Source organism: Podarcis erhardii (genome assembly GCF_964252035.2).
Source record: "Podarcis erhardii genome assembly, chromosome: 7".
In the NCBI taxonomy this organism is placed as follows: Eukaryota; Metazoa; Chordata; class Lepidosauria; order Squamata; family Lacertidae; genus Podarcis; species Podarcis erhardii.
This window is the reverse complement of record NC_138511.1, coordinates 43165331-43183341: the sequence shown is the minus strand read 5'-3', so window position 1 is coordinate 43183341 and position 18011 is coordinate 43165331. Positions and strand designations below refer to the sequence as shown.

The 18011-nt window shown below is 42.5% G+C and overlaps 1 protein-coding gene across 2 annotated transcripts in view; it reads left to right on the top strand.

Annotated features, from left to right (window-relative positions):
• The first annotated feature begins 721 nt into the window (after positions 1-721).
• Positions 722-18011, top strand: part of ZC3H18 (zinc finger CCCH-type containing 18) — a 54685-nt gene continuing 37395 nt past the window's right edge. For both annotated transcript variants that reach the window (XM_081872051.1, XM_081872050.1), the window contains exons 1-4: positions 722-880; positions 10854-11494; positions 15184-15268; positions 16536-16690. In XM_081872051.1, the coding sequence (XP_081728177.1) occupies positions 10868-11494; positions 15184-15268; positions 16536-16690 (867 nt within the window). In that variant the 5' untranslated portion in view covers positions 722-880; positions 10854-10867. The remainder of the gene's footprint in view (positions 881-10853; positions 11495-15183; positions 15269-16535; positions 16691-18011) is intronic.

The window sequence follows — 18011 nt, the reverse complement described above, 5'->3', positions numbered from 1 at the left end:
AACAAGTGGTCACCAATACTGAGGCGCGAAGTGCTGGAGCCGTCCTGAAACAGGATGTTGGTCTTTGTCAGGCTGATGAGCAAAATGGTTGATTAGTTTCTGTAGAGCTTCCTCAAACTGCGCTGTCAAAATCAACTGGTGTATCTTTCACTAGACTCAACATACAGCACTGGGAGAAAGCTTCACCTCTTGAATTTCTGCCAGCAATGATGGCAACCATTGACCTGCCAAAGGGTGGGGTTTGGAATCAACAACCCTAATCATCTGCTGCGATTAGCTTCGTAGGAAATCAGTTGCTGCAACACTGGATGGAAGCTTCAGGTTTTGAATTTCTGAGCCTTGTGTCGTTGTTAGGTAGACGGATGCCTGACACAAGGGATAGTATGCTGGGGCGGGGAAAACACAAGTTGCAACGCTGGCGCTCTAGGCACTCTGCACGTGCTCAGAACCATTCTTGCTTTATATTACAGTGCCTATGAAACAAGTTCTGGTAAAAGTGCTCAAAGGACTCAGTGCGCAAGCGCAACAAAGCTCTGTCTCCCGTCCCATCTCTAGGTTAGGTCGTCTGATTGGCTGCTAACCCTTGTAGGGGCGGTCCCCGCCCTCCGACTACTTCTCTGGAGTTTAACCATGCGCCGCCACACCCCTTTCTTTTTTTTTTCTTAATCTCTCGCTGCCCGGGGCGCCTCTGCGCATGCGTTTCCACAAACCCTTCACACTCTCTTTAGCCGTCTCGTCGCCGCCGCCGCCGCCGGCGCGCTCGAATGACGTCACGCCATGGCCGCCTTGCTCCGACGCCGCCAGTAGAGGCCCTGTCTCGCGCCCTGCCGCTTCTCGGAGCCGCTTTCCCTCCCTCCTCGTCCCCTTCCCGTCCGGTCAGGTGAGGAGAGATGGGCCCGGCTTCCAGGCCCGGAAGTGGGCGGAGGGTTGTAAGGGAGCTGGGCTGAGGCGCCCTGGAATTGGGGGGGGGGCGCCTCCCTCACCTCCACTGCTCGCGCTCTGGGTCTTCGGAGGGCGGGGTGGTAGGCCTCTTCCCCAGCCCTGAACGGGGATGACGTTATTGGGGAGGGGGGGAGGCTGTGAATCCCCCCCCCAGGAGGGCTGGTTCAGGGTGGCGGGGTGTCAAAGGAGTGACCTCCAGGGCATCCCACAAGGAGGCGGGAAAAGGGGAGGTCGGCGTTGCTCTGTGGGGATGAAGGTGGCTTCGAGCAGAGGGGTAAGAGGGACGTTCCGTGTTAACAGTTGAAGCGGTCTGAGCATTAGACAACCTAGCCCAGCCCTGTTCTGCCTGGAAGCATCTCTCTGAAGTTTGAGGCTGCTCCCATGCTGCATGAGGTGGTTCGTACTGCCGGTAAAATATGGGATTGCTACATCCAGAGCCCGCCCCCCCCGTGATGTTTGGACTCCCACTCCTATTATCCCTGATCATTGATCATGTTAGCTGGGCCTGATGGGAGTTGAGAGCATCATGTTGGCTACCCTTGTGAATGTTAAGCTTCCTTAAGATGCATTGGATCACTGACCCAGACACACTGCTGTTGTCATCTCAACAGTTCTCCATGTTCCCAGGTACACAGAGGCCTTTCCAGGTACACAGAGGCCTTCTCCATGTTCCCAGGTACACAGAGGCCTTTTGATGGAGATGCTGGGGATTTAACCTGTGACCTTTTGCAAGCAAAGTAGGTGGTCTGCAACTGAGCTGTGGGTGCTTCTGGTAAACCTGTGCAACCTAGCTGCTGTCTTTTCTAACCAGAAATGAATTTGAGAGCTTCAGTATGTGCTTTACCACAGAGTGATGGTGAACATCTAAAACATGGGTAGCCAATGTGGTTTCTTCCAAATATTTTTTGGTTCCATTTCCTTTTAGCACCTGGCAGCATAGCCAAATAGCAGGGATAATGAGACTTGTAGTTCACCAACATCTGGGAGGGCACCATGTTGATTTTATCCTTGCCCTATAAGAGTTGAGTTGGATGACTGCTCCACCAAGCCCAGTCTCATTCCTGTCATTGGCAGTTTCAAGCAGAGAACTCTCTCCTTGACATGAGATAGTACATTGGACCTTCTGCATGCAATGCATTGAGTTATGGCCTCTGGGATTGGTGGTGGTGGTGGTAAATTGAGGAGGGTATAGTGAAAGGTTGATGGCTGCTCCTGCTTTGAAGGGTGTATTGGGACATACTGAGAACTCAATGAATGGAAAGCAAATTGTGATGACAGGTGCCAATGTGGGTTCCTCATTAGCTGGCTACAGGTTCTCTTCTGGATGGATTTGACAGGGGCCAATGCTGCAGATAGGGTATGTCAGGCAACAGCTCAGATGGGAAATGACTGAGTAGGTTGACACTGATTCTGCTGGGAGTCTTAAGAACATGGATTTGGTTACTGAAAAGAGAGTGGCAAAAGAGGGTGAGACGGAGGTATTAACTTGACTGCGGACAGCACAGAGATAGGAGGTGCTCTGAAGTTGCAAGTAGAAATTCAAAGGGGAGGTTTAACTGAAATGAAGATTTGAGGTTCATGCAAAGGATGCCTGATCAAGTTAAGTTTTGCATGAATGAACATGAAGTTATCATTGGTTTCTCTTATAAAGGGAGAAGGTGGGAACACACATCCCCTGACTGCATAATGGTAGTGGCGCCCTCCCTTTGGAACGCCCTCCCTTCAGATGTTAAGGAGATAAAGAACTACATAACTTTTAGATGACATCTGAAGGCAGCCCTGTATCAGGAAGTTTTTAATGTTTGATGTTTTACTATGTTATATATACCGTAACCTGTAAGCCACTCAGAATGGCTGGGGAAACCTAGCCAGATGGATGGGGTATACATAATAAAATTATTGTTATTATTTCATTAATTAAATGAAGAAATTGGGTGTTGCTTTGTATGGATGGAGATATTGAAAGGCTTGATGGATTGCTTGAAGTGAGGAAAGATAATACAATTTAAGATGCGAAAGCTCAAAAAGTGATTTGTATTAGGGAGCAGAAGGAAGTGTGAGTGCTGAAGAAGGGATAGGGTGTAGGAAAGATGAAAGATCAATACCTTTGTTAGTCCCGTCTTAGCTGGTGAAGACTCTGCATGTATTCCTAAATGGCCTGGTAGCTCCTGGATATCTCAAAGATAAGCTCTGTTAATAGGGAGCTCTTTGGTACCTTGGAAAGAATTACTAGGATTTGTTGTTGATACTTAGCATTTTCAGAGTACTTTCAGTCTTCAAATAACCAATCTTGTCATCCTTATAAGAAGTTTAGAGGGTAAATTAGTATTATCAACATACTGCAGATAAGGAAAGAGGCTGATGCTGAGAGAGAATGGCTTGCCTACAGCTGCCTTGCAGGTGCATAGCAGAGGCAAAATTCAAAACTTTACTCTCTTTTTGGGCCATTGCATTATATCACCTTCCTTGTGGTTGCCAGTGGAGGAGGATCTTTTAAAAAAACTCCTGACAAGTTGTTAAGCATTGTGGATTAGTGAGAGCTAAGTAAAGCCGAGATAAATCATGTTTAACCACTCATCAGCCCTCTGCATTTTGAGGAAATGTGTTTTCAAAAGGTAGCATGCTCCTTCTAGGCTCTTAATGACACTTCTCCATCTTAGCTTCATTTTCTCCTGGCATTGCATAGATATGTGGTATAAGATCCCATTGTATTATGTGGATCTATGTATAAGGAACCAGTAAGTCTTATTGTTTTCAAGCACCTATGGCTAGAGCAACAGACTTTGTGATAGATGCCCATTCGTTACCGGGCTGTTAAGAACAGTACTGCTAAAGGTGGGTTGTTGTTGGTAGTATTTATTTGCTGGTTTTAAGCTTAAAACGTCAGAAAACAGTTTACATAAAATGACCATAAATAAAAATAATCAAATGCAGCAGCAGAAAGAAAGTCTAAGCCAGAAAAAAATTTTAATCATACTAACAGCACAGTCCTCTACAGGTCTGTACAAAAGTAAGCCCCATTGAGTTCAACAGGGTTTGCTCCTAGGTAAATGGGAATATGATTGCAACCTAAAATACACTAAAAGCATGGACTTTAGTTCTGCTAAACAAATTACTCTCAATGTATAAGCGCCAATAGCATTTTGTCCCTGTAACTGGACAGGAATAGAGTGGGTATGACATTTGTCAAACAAAATACTCTGCGAACTGCAAACCCAGTATTATTTCAGTCCCTGATCACCAAAGCCACATCTGGCATGAGACTAGATGTTGCTCACCCTTCCTCTCTAAACCATTTCATAGTCAGTACCACGGATAGGTAGCATTGGGTAGACTTCACAGTGATCAAATTACGTTCTCAACAGTGGCCAAGTATTTTCATTTTTTTATTCTACTTTTGTCCTATCCTTTGAACCTCAAGGCAGTATACCTAGTTCTCCCCTCCCTGTGCTATTCTCCCCACAACCCTGTGAGGTAGGTTAAATTGAGATAACATTAATCTGAGATAGGCTAGCCTAAGGTCTTCCAGTGAGCTTCATGGCTGAATGATGATTTAAACCTACATCTCCATGGCCCTAGTTAGCTACTAATCACTACACCATGCTTAAATTAGATGGAGGTTCTTCTGGAATTCTTTGTAAAAGTAACAGATCATGGATTGATTTTCTCAGAGCGAGCTTTAGTAATACTCATTATGTAATCAATAATATAACAGAATTTCCTTCATTCTTGGCCAGCACTGGATAAAAATTCAAGGCACCTAGGAATTTGATGCTGGCACCTGGGAATATGCTGAAGGCCAGTTTCTTAAAAAAATTGATGATTGTTATGAAAATAATTGAATGTGGCAAATACTTACTTTAAATGTTTTTGGGGTCTTATTCATTGATCACTTAACATTCCGTCTATTCCATGTTTAACCTTTAAAACGAGCACTTCATGGTTAGATTTTTCTGGGGTGAAAAGAATATTTCCTTTCCCTAAATGTTGTTCCCACAAACAGATTAAATTAAATGGAAGAAAAATGCTATTTCATCTGAGACCTAACTAGAGAAGCAAATTACCATCTTCAGGCAAAATTCCTTTGGGGAATGGTAACACAGAGACAAAGGCTAAATCTTGTTCACTGTAAAATCCCATGTTATTCACAATAGAGAGAAACATTTCTCTTGTTAGACCTTTCAAAATCTTTGGTTATGAGTATAATAACATGTTTGAAAATACTGGTTTTTAGCTCACCCATTTATTTAGTTTCATTTGGCTTCTGTGGCACAAGATATTCATTCACTGTCCTCTATTCTCCAGGCTTGGTAATAGTTGTCTTTTATCCTGTGTTAGTAAGGATTGGCTGCAATTGACATGGTATGGGGTTTCTTTTTAATGGGACAGAATTACACTTCAGATTAAAGTTAGCCGAGCCACATGACAAGGGGGGACACAAATACACACACTCTCCTTGATTGGGAGCCATTTGACTGAGGGAGGAATAATGTCTTCCTATGCTCAAATATGTCCATCTGTTAATCAATCAGTGAAGCCCTATACGTATACCAACTCAAGATCTTCTGCCAGACTGATATGGTTGTTCACAGCTTTCTACCCTGTTCATTCTTGCTTCTTATGCAATTCCCTTTCACCCAGTATTCAAAATTAGCCATGCGCCTGGTGCATTTTGCACCTGGCTACCAGCCACTTGTGACCAAGTGAAGATGACGGCACCAGGATGGTGCCTGCACCTGTACCATCTGAAGGTGCATTCATTGGCTCTTGACTGTTTTCACACACTAATACGGCATTCTGTAGAATTCTATCAGTTATATTTTATCTGCACAATTAGAACGAACTTCAGGAACCAAAATGCTTTTTCTATGCAGCCTGAGCAGGAGTGGTGAACGGTGTTATACTTAATTGTTGTAGCTTGTCTTCACTTACACCACCCCACTGCCCTGCTCACAGTAGTGAAGAACATTCTTATGTTATGAATGGTCCATGTCACCATTAACAGAAAGAGATAGAAATAGGGCGATATATACCCTATATATATAGAGAGAGAGAGAGAGACTGTCCCTGGATCAAGTGACTTTTATTCTTTAAGTTCTCAAAGTTCTTAACCTAGCTCAAGGTTGTCATCTGAAATAGCCAGATGTCACAGTCTTTAGAGCTGTCTTACCCCAAAATGACAACTAGACCTTCTGTTTTGGTGACTGTAACCTTAGTTTAAGGAACTGTTTGGTGCTTAGCTTATATATCTGAGTTTCTAACACTGCTATCATCATGAATTTAAGAGGGGTGCTGTATAAAACATAACTATTGTTTGGAAGGTGATAATTTTTCTAGTGTTTCTGTTGCTTTGTCACAGGTACAAGGGATATTCTTGGTGTCTGCACAACTTTTATGTCACTTGAGAAGTCATTGAGCAGTGTTGCACACATGGAATTCTGTGAGCTAAACAGTCAGTGAGCAAAATACCTCCGCCTCCTTTAGTCTTGCTGATGAAATATAACTAGGCATTACCTTCCAGACTTACTAAAGTATCTCTGTCACATCCTCTCAAATCTTATTTGGTTTTTAAGCTCGCTGTTTCAGCTGGCCTTAGAATCAGTTATTCCAGCTCATCTTCCTCTGACTCTCTACATTTCTGTAAGCCTGTTAATGTCAACCTTAAAGTTTGGGTGTTTCAGATTGAAAACAAACTTCTGGGCCTGTCTTCAGCAGGGAATAATTTCTGAAGTAATTAAACCATTTTAAGTCATAATTGGAAAATGGCCAGTACAACAAGCTTTTGGTCATAGATGTTTCTGATCTCTAGCCTTTAAGTGCTTTTAAAATGGCAAACTTATGGGTAGCTCTTACAAGCTACACTTTATTGCCCTGAGCCACAATTTAATAGGAGGCAATTAGTAGCATTCTTTAAGCTTCCTGATAACATTCTCTCAGTTGTCTTTGGGGGAACTATGTGAGCCTAGAAATGTTGGAAATTCAAATCTATCCCAAAATTTGATGTACAGGTATTCTCAAAGTATTAGAGTCTAGTGAATCAAACTGTGTTAAGGGCTCCTTCAGTTAATTTTACTTTTCTTTTAAATAAGTCCTGTTTTATTCCCCCATGCTAATACATATGTGCCCTGGCATATATTACACTCTTACAGCATTCTAAAGTTAAAGATCTTTAAAGTTGGGAGTTTATTACCTACCCAGACATTCTATGTGGTACTAATATCACTTTATCTTTGACACTTTGTGTCTTATGGCTACTTTTTGAATATTAGCTATTTGTTTTTGTGCCTGTATGAAGAAGGTTGACATATACAAGCCCAAATCAAGGCTAGCTGTAGAAATTTTACACCTAGTGCTGGGAGAAACACAATAATGCTGGGCAATACGGGGGAAGGTTTCTGTTCTCTTTGTTGGGTATCTCTGGTCCTCCAGTTGTTGCTGGATTGTAACTCCCATCATCTCTGACCCCATCATGCTGGCTTGGGCTGACAAGAATTCAACAACATCTAGAGGACTGCAAATTAATTACCACTTCTCTAAAGAAAATGGAATGGATTTTAAAAAAAAAACTTCCAAAAATGTACTGTTCCATAAAATGAATTAATTTGCTTTTTGAATGTACTCAGCACAAAAAAATGGGCTATTTCAAAGTTGTACATAATATTTTTTAAGTGATTGTCATTACGAAGCCTAAATATTACATATATATTACACATAGTCTATTTATGTTTAAGGCAGAATATATGCAGAGGGTTCTAAAGAACTCAACATGCAGCTAAATCTTTCAGTCACTTTGAAAACTCAAAGTCAACCTATCTTTCCTGAAGGCTCAGTGGTTTTGCTTGTACTCAGGATATCCATGTTCACCAGTGATGGCTAGCCTGTTGCCTTCTAGATATTTTGGACTTCCAATTACCATCAGAACCATCCAGCTTAGTCAGTTGGCTGATGGGAGTTTTAGTTCAACATCATCTGGATGGCAAATGTTAGGTGCTCCTGCTGTTCATGGCACACAGGTTTGGCAGTAACCAGCATCGTTGATTGGCTGTTGGCACTTGGATTGGAGTGTCATTTTTCTATCCATTACAGCCTAGTAAGGAACAGGGGGCAAAACTATTGCATTCACATGTTTTCCCCCTTTCATAAAGACCTGCAAAACACTCCTAGGGTGTTCCTTCCTATTTGCCCTTTGACTTTTGTAAGACTAATTATGTCAGCGGAAGCATAAGGGGAAAGGGTTAGAAGAGCAGAAAACAACTAGGTGTTCTAGAATTTGGCAACAACCTCCAGGTAAACTACTTCTGCACATATGTAAAGGGGCAGTGGATTCTAATTAACTCCAGCTATCTGACTGTTTGTTTGATAACTCATCCCAGAACTTTAATTTCTTCCCACCCTGTGAGGTGTGATAAGAAAAGCAATACAATGAGAGCTTCAGAGGGAAAGAGAAAAGGATGGTGCTGTTGAAATAGCAATTGCGGGAAGCCTGACTGTCACTGCTTTGCCTTCAATATTGTTCTCTCCCTTAGCTAATTGGTTAGCTAATTCTCCTTTGCGGCCGAATTGTTGGCAATAGATAAATAATGGTAGAAGTGAAAGCCATGGCATTAAAATGTCAGCTTGGTCTTTCCATTGCTTGCTGTTCTGCATCATGCTTCTCACTCCAGCAGGCTGTTTGGGACCTACCAGTGGCTGATATTGCACTCTTGCCTGCAGCCCACATCCCAAGACTAGGAATACCATCACTCATCCATCCCCCAATTGTTGCCACTCTTGATTTTTGTTATATGCACCGTAGATGTACCCTTGTTCCTCCTCTCAGTGTACAACAATGCAAACGCAAAACGCTGGCTAAAAACTGTTAGTGAATATATAATCGGTTATGATGTCATTCAAAATACATGAAAAAGCCACTTCAAAATTATGAATATATCTCACAAAATATACAAGTAACTAGAAGTTGTTATATATATCAGAGTCAAACAAAGAATGAAACAAATCAATGAATAGCGAGGAACACCAAGCCGTCTCTCAAAGGAAGACGTCTCTCCAAAGTTTCAAAAGGAGATATCTGGAATAGTTCAACTGTTTCAGAATAAAGTCTTCATCAGCTGGAAATGGAATATAAGGCATTGCAAGCAATGAATGACAACTAAACTGAGCAACCTGCATGTAAGTTATACAGTGGTCAACTTTATATGTCCTGGGCATTTGTGCTGTAAGCATCAGCAGCTACACTATCCAGTGAGCACTGATCCACTAGCATGATCCCAACTAGTATGAGTATTTCATTGATAATTATTCGGTATGTACCTCTTTATATATTTTGTTCTACTGTGTAACTTACATGCAGGTTGCTCAGTTTTGTTTGTCATTCATTGCTTGCAGTGCCTTATATTCCATTTCCAGCTGATGAAGACTTTACAGTGGTACCTTAGGTTACAGACGCTCCAGGTTACAGACTCCGCTAACCCAGAAATAGTACCTCGGGTTAAAACTTTGCTTCAGGATGCTTCAGAACAGAAATCGTGCGGTGGTGGCGCGGCGGCAGTGGGAGGCCCCATTAGCTAAAGTGGTACCTCAGGTTAAGAACGGACCTTCAGAACAAATTAAGTTCTTAACCCAAGGTACCACTGTATTCCGAAACAGTTGAACTATTCCGGATATACTGTCCTTTTGAAACTTTGGAAAGATGTCTTCCTTTGAGACTTTTGTGAGACGTCTTCCTTTGAAAGATGGCTTGGCATTCCTCGCTATTCATTGATTTCTTTGATTCTTTGACTCTGATGCATATAACAACTTGTAGTTACTTATATATTTTGTGAGATGTGTTGTATAATATATACATCATTTTGAAGTGGCTTTTTCGTATATTTTGAATGACATCATAACCGATTATATATTCACTAACAGTTATTAGCCAGCGTGTTGCATTTGCATTTTTTTATTGTTACATTTTGCAACACAGGGGTTTGTGTTTGTCCTCCTGTCAGTGTAGCTGTGGCTGCTGCCTTATGTCTTTAAAATTCATCTGCTCAGCCTTCTCTTGTTTAGCTGAAGAGTTTGGGGCATTAAGACCACCCACAATCCTGACAAGTGTCATAATTTTGCATCCAATTTGATACCACAAGAGTTTCTGGTGAAGTGGGCTTCTGCCACTTTAAGGTGCCACAAGATCCTCTGTGATTTTGCTGCAACAGACTAAGACTGTTGTCCCAGAATTTTTACTGTCTAGGGGTTGTAATCTGTTAAGTCCTAGGGATAAAAATTCAAATGAGAACTGTGTGCATACCATTGTGTCATGAATTTACATGTCTACATTCTGAGTAAGTTTAAGAGTTATACAAATCTATTGACCTCACATTAATTATCCTTGCATGTTTTGGGCTTTCAGAAAACATGTTTTTTTCTGCTGACTATGTTTAGATACGGTAGTGCTGGGGAGGAAGAAATTAGAGGAGAATAAAGGTAAGGCATGGGGAAAGAGGTTAGGTGTATTGTGCAGAGGACTTGGGAAATAACTGGCTATGTCCTTTTTAAGAGTTATGTGTGCAGAACATCTGGTGCTAGGTGCCTCCCCAACCCCAGGCAAACTGCACACATTCTCCTCCATAAGGATCAGAAGCTTGTACTTGGTAAAATGCTGTGGGCCTCACCTTTCACATACACCTACTACGGTCCACAAGTTACTGTCTTATATAGTCTACTCTGTGTAACTGGCAGCAGATGAAATTCTGGTTTGAACACTTGCGGTCTTAATTGGTACTGTTAGGCAAGCAGGCCCAGTCTCTCTGCTTGGATTGTAAAATGAGGATTCGTCTTTAAGGAGTATCTGTATCTGACAGCTGAGAAATGTAGGAATGCTTAATGTTTACACATTATCCCATCCAGCTATTTATTTTTCTCCATTACAGACTAGCAGGCCCTGATGGATGTTTCCAAAAGCCCTGAGCAAAACCCCCGCTCTCCCGACGAAAAAGAGGAGGAAGAGGACGAGGACCAGCTGCTGTCTGATGACGAAATCCTCAAAGAGAGCGGCTCAGAAGACGATGGAGAGGATGGGCAGGGCACCACTTTGGGAGAAGGCAAGGAAGATGCTGACAGAATATTGAGTCAGGAGGAGGAGGAGGAGGAGGACGAAGAAGAAGAGAACCACTCAGGTGAAGAGGACTGCTTAAGTGAAACCAAGTCTCAGGACTCCGACAATAATGAGCAAAGCAGGGAGCTTAAGGGCTCTCTCTCTGTCAAGGAGGATGAGGAAGAACAGGCAAATGACTTGGGTGATGAAGCCTCCTCAGTCACTCGGGAACTAGACGAACATGAACTGGACTATGATGAGGAGGTTCCCGAGGAGCCAAGCACCGTTGCTGCTGACGATGAGACTGACAAGGCTGGGGGAGAGGAAGAGGAGGAGGAGGAGGAAGAGAAGGTAAATGAACCACCTGAGGATGAGAAAAAATCTGGCACAAAGAGCGACGACGAAAGAGGTGGGCAGGAACCTGTCAAAGAGAAGAAGAAAGAGGAAGACGGAGAAATTGATGATGGCGAGATTGATGTAAGTTCACCTCCTTCCCACAATCTCAGGTTTTGCCCCCAGCCAGTGTCCCTGGAAACCAGGGTTTACACAGCACTCCCCCTCCCACTTTCCTAGACCTCCTGCATATGCAAAAGGACCTCTTGTGGGCTGTTTTCATAGGTACATTTTCAGCTAGAGGAATCCTAACATGCATCTCACAGCACTATCATCATTGGAATTTTCAGATGCCAGTCAATCTCATATCAGGCCATTCTTTCTAAGCAACCTCATTCAGAAAAAGAAAACCTAGGAGCATAGAGATGGAGAAGCAACTAGACAGAGCCCATGATCTTCTTTTGCAGAATCTTGGGCGGGAATGTAGTGTTGAGTTTCTTCCCCACATTCTCAGTGTATGCAGAGCTGCAGTAGCAGCAGGGGAGTTTCCCCTTTACTTTAGTTCATTCTCCTCCTGGTTCTCGGAAATAGTAAGGGACTGTCCACCACTTTGAGTTGGAGCGCATGCTTGGAATGTAGGAAGTGTCAAGTTTGTCCCTTGCATATTTCCAGTTAGAAGACAGACAAGCTAGGAAGGGCTTCCTTTTGCTTGTGGTCTTAGGGAAGAACCCTTAGCCAGAGTAAATCCTCCTGGGCTAGATGGACCAGTGGTGTAACTCAGAATAAGGCAGCTTCATGTGTTAACAGGATACCTAGGTTTGCATCTCCATGTAGTCTAGTGAGGCCTGTCAGCTCAAGTGAATATAATTTGACAGTTTCCTTCTATCTGCTTATTGGTGGCAGGATACTTGATTGCGGACTGTCTGAGGCATACACATAGCCTGTGCCTATTCATGTAAGCTTGGCGTTTCTGCATTATCAGTTGCCTTAAAACCTACCTGCTTCTGGAAATGGATGCCAGTCAGTCTCTTAAAAGAGAGCATAGCAGAGGCATTACTCATCCTGGAAGGGTTCTTTTTAAAATCCACTACTGAGGTTCTCTCTGATAAATGCAATACTAGGTCTGCTCTTTCATGCTATTCATATGAACATGGAAAGCTGCCATATACCAAGTCAGCTATTTTGACTTTAGGCCCAGAGCCCTTTGCCATCCCTGCTGTCTGAGAATTTTTTAGTCTAGGGTCCCCAGCATGGTACCCTGCAGGTGTTGCAAGCAACAACTCCCATCAGCCCAGCCAGCATGGTGACTGGCTAAACGCTGGAAAACTTTATAAGGGGTTACAATAGATTACTAGTAGCACAAAGTGTGGCTTTTAGCTTTTGTGTTAAAATTGACACTCAAAGGAAGAGTCCTATGTGGCATTTCAAAGAAAAAAAATCATTTCAGTTTGGTACCCTTATGTATGTTAATGACAAAATCACAATTGACAGCCTCCTTCCCATTATGCCAGAATCTGGAATGCATGATCTCTTTCTTAACAATCCTCTGTCTTGGCTCGCTTTATGTGACTGTGTAAAATTGCCAACTAGTCTTTCCCATCCCTCAAACCATACGGGTAAATGTATTGCAAGGTATGTGATGACTCTGAATGTTTATGGCATTTATGTAACATCCTCTACTTGCTTGTAGTGCAGGACCAGTTCCCTGCATTTCAGTTCACTTACAGGTAGGTGCTTGTATAACTGCTTCCATTGAGAGTGGTGGGGCCATGGAGGGTATGTTCTTTTTCCATCAATTCTAAAGTGGGACAGAGTCAAATAACATATTTGCTAGCATTGTAATAAGGATGATAACGAGGTGTGATGAATAGGGCTAGGTGATAACTGGTTTTCAACATTGCGATGTATCACCAGCTAAACATCCCGATATACCAATATTTCACAATGTGTGGAATAAGGATGGAACTACCGTATTTTTTGCTCTATAAGACTCACTTTTTCCCTCCTAAAAAAGTAAGGAGAAATGTGTGTGCGTCTTATGGAGCGAATGCAGGCTGCGCAGCTATCCCAGACGCCAGAACAGCAAGAGGGATTGCTGCTTTCACTGCGCAGTGATCCCTCTTGCTGTTCTAGCTTCTGAGATTCAGAATATTTTTTTTCTTGTTTTCGTCCTCCAAAAACTAGGTGCGTCTTGTGGTCTGGTGCATCTTATAGAGCAAAAAATACAGTGTGTAGAGGTGAACATCAGGATTGAGTGATAACTGGCTTTAAACATTGTGATATATCATCAGCTAAACATTGCAATATACCAATATATCACAATGTCTGAAATAAGGATGGAGCTATGTAGAGGCATTGGCTGGCTTCACAGTTTTCCCTGCATCGTGATTTTTGCCCATTCCTCCTCTTGTGATTCGCTGCCCCCTGCAGGAGGCAGGGAAGCGCTAAGCTGGCAGAGTTAACAGGGACTGCAGGAATTGAAAGAAGCATTGGCTGGCTTCACGGTTTTTCCCCTATTGTGATTTTTGCATAGTGCGCACATACACATACACCATGATTCGTGATATATTGCCAGGTCAAAAATGAAACCAATATCACTATATGGACTTCAAACCAGTTTTGGACAATATATCGATATATCTATCACCCAGCCCTAGTGATGAATTACTTTGTATTTACTATTTATTTATAAAATTGAATAAAATAATTAAATAAGAAACAGAAAAGCTCATCCAGCATGGCCAATGATTAAAGCTGGCATCTCTTGCATGCAGAGTATGTAGCCCACCACTGAAGTAACTTCTCCCACCTCCCCCCCCCCCAAAAAAAGATACCAGAGACACAGCTTCTGGCCTTCTGCATCTAATGCATATGCTGTACTGCTGAGCTCTGGCCCCTCATTTGGTTAAAAGCAATCTTGCTTTTACTGTCTGACTTTTCCGAGTTATTAGTTTTGAAGACTGTCATAAAGAGCACCCAGCTTTCTCTCTCCACATGTTGTGCTGTGGTGTGGCTTTTCATTTCCATGACTATGTAAGAGCTGTACCACATTGTAATTCTGCACTGCTCTTCCTGAAACAGGGAGAGTTGGATTTTGTGGCAATGAACAGTGAAATGGTTTTATTTGCTGTCTTTAAGAGCTGCTTGTAAACAGATTGCCTTTGAACTTAATAGGGTGGAACCTCATCTGCATACCTGGCATCCTGCAGATCTATGACTAGGAGAAACCCAGAAATAAAATAAAGCACTTTTAGTGTTCTGTGCCCAAGTGGGAGGCAGGAAGCGAGGGTGGGGAGATAAAAAAAAAAATCTGTTCCAGGTTAATTTATCATTCACCAAAGTTACCTTGTGTAAATCAAAAAGTGTCTGTACACTTGCTTTAAATCTTACAAGATTTGCTTGGAGCCCAGCTCTTGAATCTGCCATATTTTGGCAGTTTTGCAATTGGAGGAAAGGGATAGATAGCTGAGAAGAGATAGAGCTGTATGTTTAATAGTGGAAGATAACTGGCAGGTGAGAGTACTCTGTAACACAGAGAAGCCCTGCCCTTGCCATGCTGAACGTTTACAAATGTTTGGCTTTTCTTAAGAGCCAAGACATAGCAGAGAAAGGAGGAAGAGAATGACAGACTCAGTTGGACCTGTTATGGCTGGTAGAATGTGGCTCACCGTCCACCTGTTCAGGAGCAGGTGGATAGAAAGTGTTTGGCTTCACCTGTCTCCCAATGTGCAACTACTTGATTGAAGGGTAGCAAAGCAAATACTCTATTATTGGCAGCATTGCTGCTGTAGCAGCATCTGCCTTTTACATACCTGTCTCTTTATGTCTTTCAGGATGACGATCTGGAAGAGGGGGAGGTAAAAGACCCAAATGACAGGAAAGTGAGGCCGCGTCTCACCTGTCGGTTTTTCATGAAAGGTAGGAGCCATGCCCAAGTGCTCCCTCTCTCCTGGAGCTTGCAGAGGCAGCTGTCAGGACTTACTGCCTCTGCCATCCTGCCTCCCGAGACTTGTGGCTTCTGAACATAGTGCATTATCCAGGTTTATTTCTGTATGTTATCGAGTCACATCAGATCAAACGTTCTCAAATGTTGTCACAGCAAGCATCACAAAAGGCCTTCGTAAGAGGGAATCTTTTGGGATCAGACCCTGACAGGGCCACTTGGTATGTTTGTAGCAGTGACCACTCAGATATTTGGGATAGCCAGAAGCTGAGCACGAGGAAAGAACCCACATCTATGGTCTTTCGTATTCCAATACATCCTGCATTTGAATTCAGTAATTACGACTCAGAAGCCATTTTTTATTATATCTGGATCTCAAGTCCCACCATCATGGCTACAGTGGGTGGCAGTCAGATTTCCCATGGCCTTTTAAAATAGATGTTTAATTGGTTGGCTTTAACGCTGTTTGACAATAAAAACAAGGACATTAAAAATGCATGTCATTTCCAGTCTTAAATAGAAACTAAAAAAATCCTATGTGTTTTACTTGATTAATTAGTTATTTAAATTGGAACCTGGATAAATATATTTCTGAAGTAAGAAGCAGACTTGCTTTGTTTTTAGGTAGTGGAGAGAGATGCTTGTGTTGAGGTAAGCATCCTTGTAAAAGAGGCATTTATTTTGCATACAAAAGACTTTCAAGATGGTACTTTCCATTTGTAATTTTTATACGTACTTTGTGCTAAAAATTGTTTCATTAAAAATGTTTAGTTAATTAAAAATGCCTTTGCGATTAATCAATGGCACATTTTAAGTTGCTTGGAAGGTTTTAATTGATTGAACAATTCTGAGATAACTTGTTTAAGCTAACCACCTTCCAGGTTCAGGGGTGGGATTAGATGGACACTTATATGGCAATGGAAAGAAGAGCTTCTCCTGGCACTTGGGCCAAAGATACAAATCTCTCTCTGAGCTCTGCTAGGTTTTAATAAAAGCTGTTCACCAAAGTTCTCTTAGGACCTGGGCAATTCATAAAGAAGCAGCAACCAAGAAATAAAATGTAAAGCATCAGCAGTGCATTTCTCCTTTGATGAATGCTTTGCCTTCTTTTTTCTTTTTCTTTTTCAAGTGATTTGAACATCTCTGCAAAGATATACATATGCTCTAGTCACTTTTTGTGTGTTTTTTTACTGTTTCCATTCATGGAGATTTTAAATCTTCTGTGTGCTTTCCCCACCATAGGGCATTGTACTTGGGGTATGAACTGCCGGTTCATTCATCCTGGTGTAAATGACAAAGGAAATTACTCTTTGATCTCCAAGCCAGATCCTTTCTCTCCAAATGGCGCACCACCCATTGGCCCTGGGCCTCACCCTCTGATGCCAGCCAATCCTTGGGTATGGTACTATTACTTTTTTAATACATTATCATTCATGGTGTAAATTAAAATGCCAAGAGGTTGACCAGGCTACACTGCATTGGAAGATATGCAAACACTAGAGCAAGTGGGGAGTATCAAGTTGGCATTTCCATGTTCTACACCTTTTCTTGTGTTTGTCTGTTGATGCTTGCAGAAATCGTGGGTGGGTGAGATGGGGACTGTGCTGTCCCTCTGGGTCATGTGCAAGCTTCAGCGCCTTTTTGTTTGGCCTGTGGATTCTTATTTTAGAAAATCTCAGCTCTCGTGTTCCAAAAGCAGTGGTTCACTTAGTCCTATACTGTCAGCCCTGGTTTGATTGGCCAAAAACCCCACACCAACCAGCCTCTGGTAGTAAGGGCTCATTTTCAGCCCCATTATTTGAGATCACTTAGTTGTGCATGTACAGTACCATGTTTGTGTGTGTAACGACCTCAAATTCTGACGCCACATGCATTGCCACTGAGCCACAATTTTAAAGCCACTTGCTTATAAGCATGGTCATAAGAGCATAATAGTAGCCTGACTGCTGGATCAGGCCAGAGGCCCAGCTGGTCCAACATCCTGTTTTCACAGTGGACAAGCAGATACTCCAATGGGAAGCTCACAAGCTGAGTGTAAGAGTCCTCAGGTGTGTTACCTGGCAACTGCTGCTCAAGAAACATACTGCCTCCAACAGTAGAGGTTGCAAATAAAGTGATCTCTAAGCATTATGATTTATTTCCTAAAGCAGAGCTGGCTAACCTGTGGCCCTCCAGATGTTATTAGTCTAAAACTCCCTCCATCCCTGCCCACTGGCTTTGCTTGCTGGGACTGATGAGAGTCCAACAACGTCTAGAAGGCCACAGTTTCCCCATCCCTGAAAACCCAGACAGTGGGGGGGGGGCTAGCTTTATGTTTATAGTTGAATCTAGTTGATGTATCTGATTTTGAATGTTGTAATAAGTGGACTGCAAGACTCTGCATGGAGGTTGGGGGCTGCAGTCCTTCCTTACATTTTAAGATTGTTTTCCAGTAAGAAGCTTCATTAAAGGCCCCTTCACCCCTTTTCCAGATCATGCCTGTTTTTCCCTTGAAAACCCAATTTCCTTCATCAAAACTCTTTCATGCAAAGAGTTATGCATGTTAAGATTCTTGGAACACAACCTTCTGGCCAGATTTCATGGAAGATACACAACTCTCCTTGTGTTGAGAGAGTGCAGCTGCCATGTGAAGGAACAGTCTCTTAATTTTGCTGAAATCCTAAAGCAAACCAGTATGAGTAGTCAGTAAACATGCACATTTGGAGCAAGAAGCTCTCC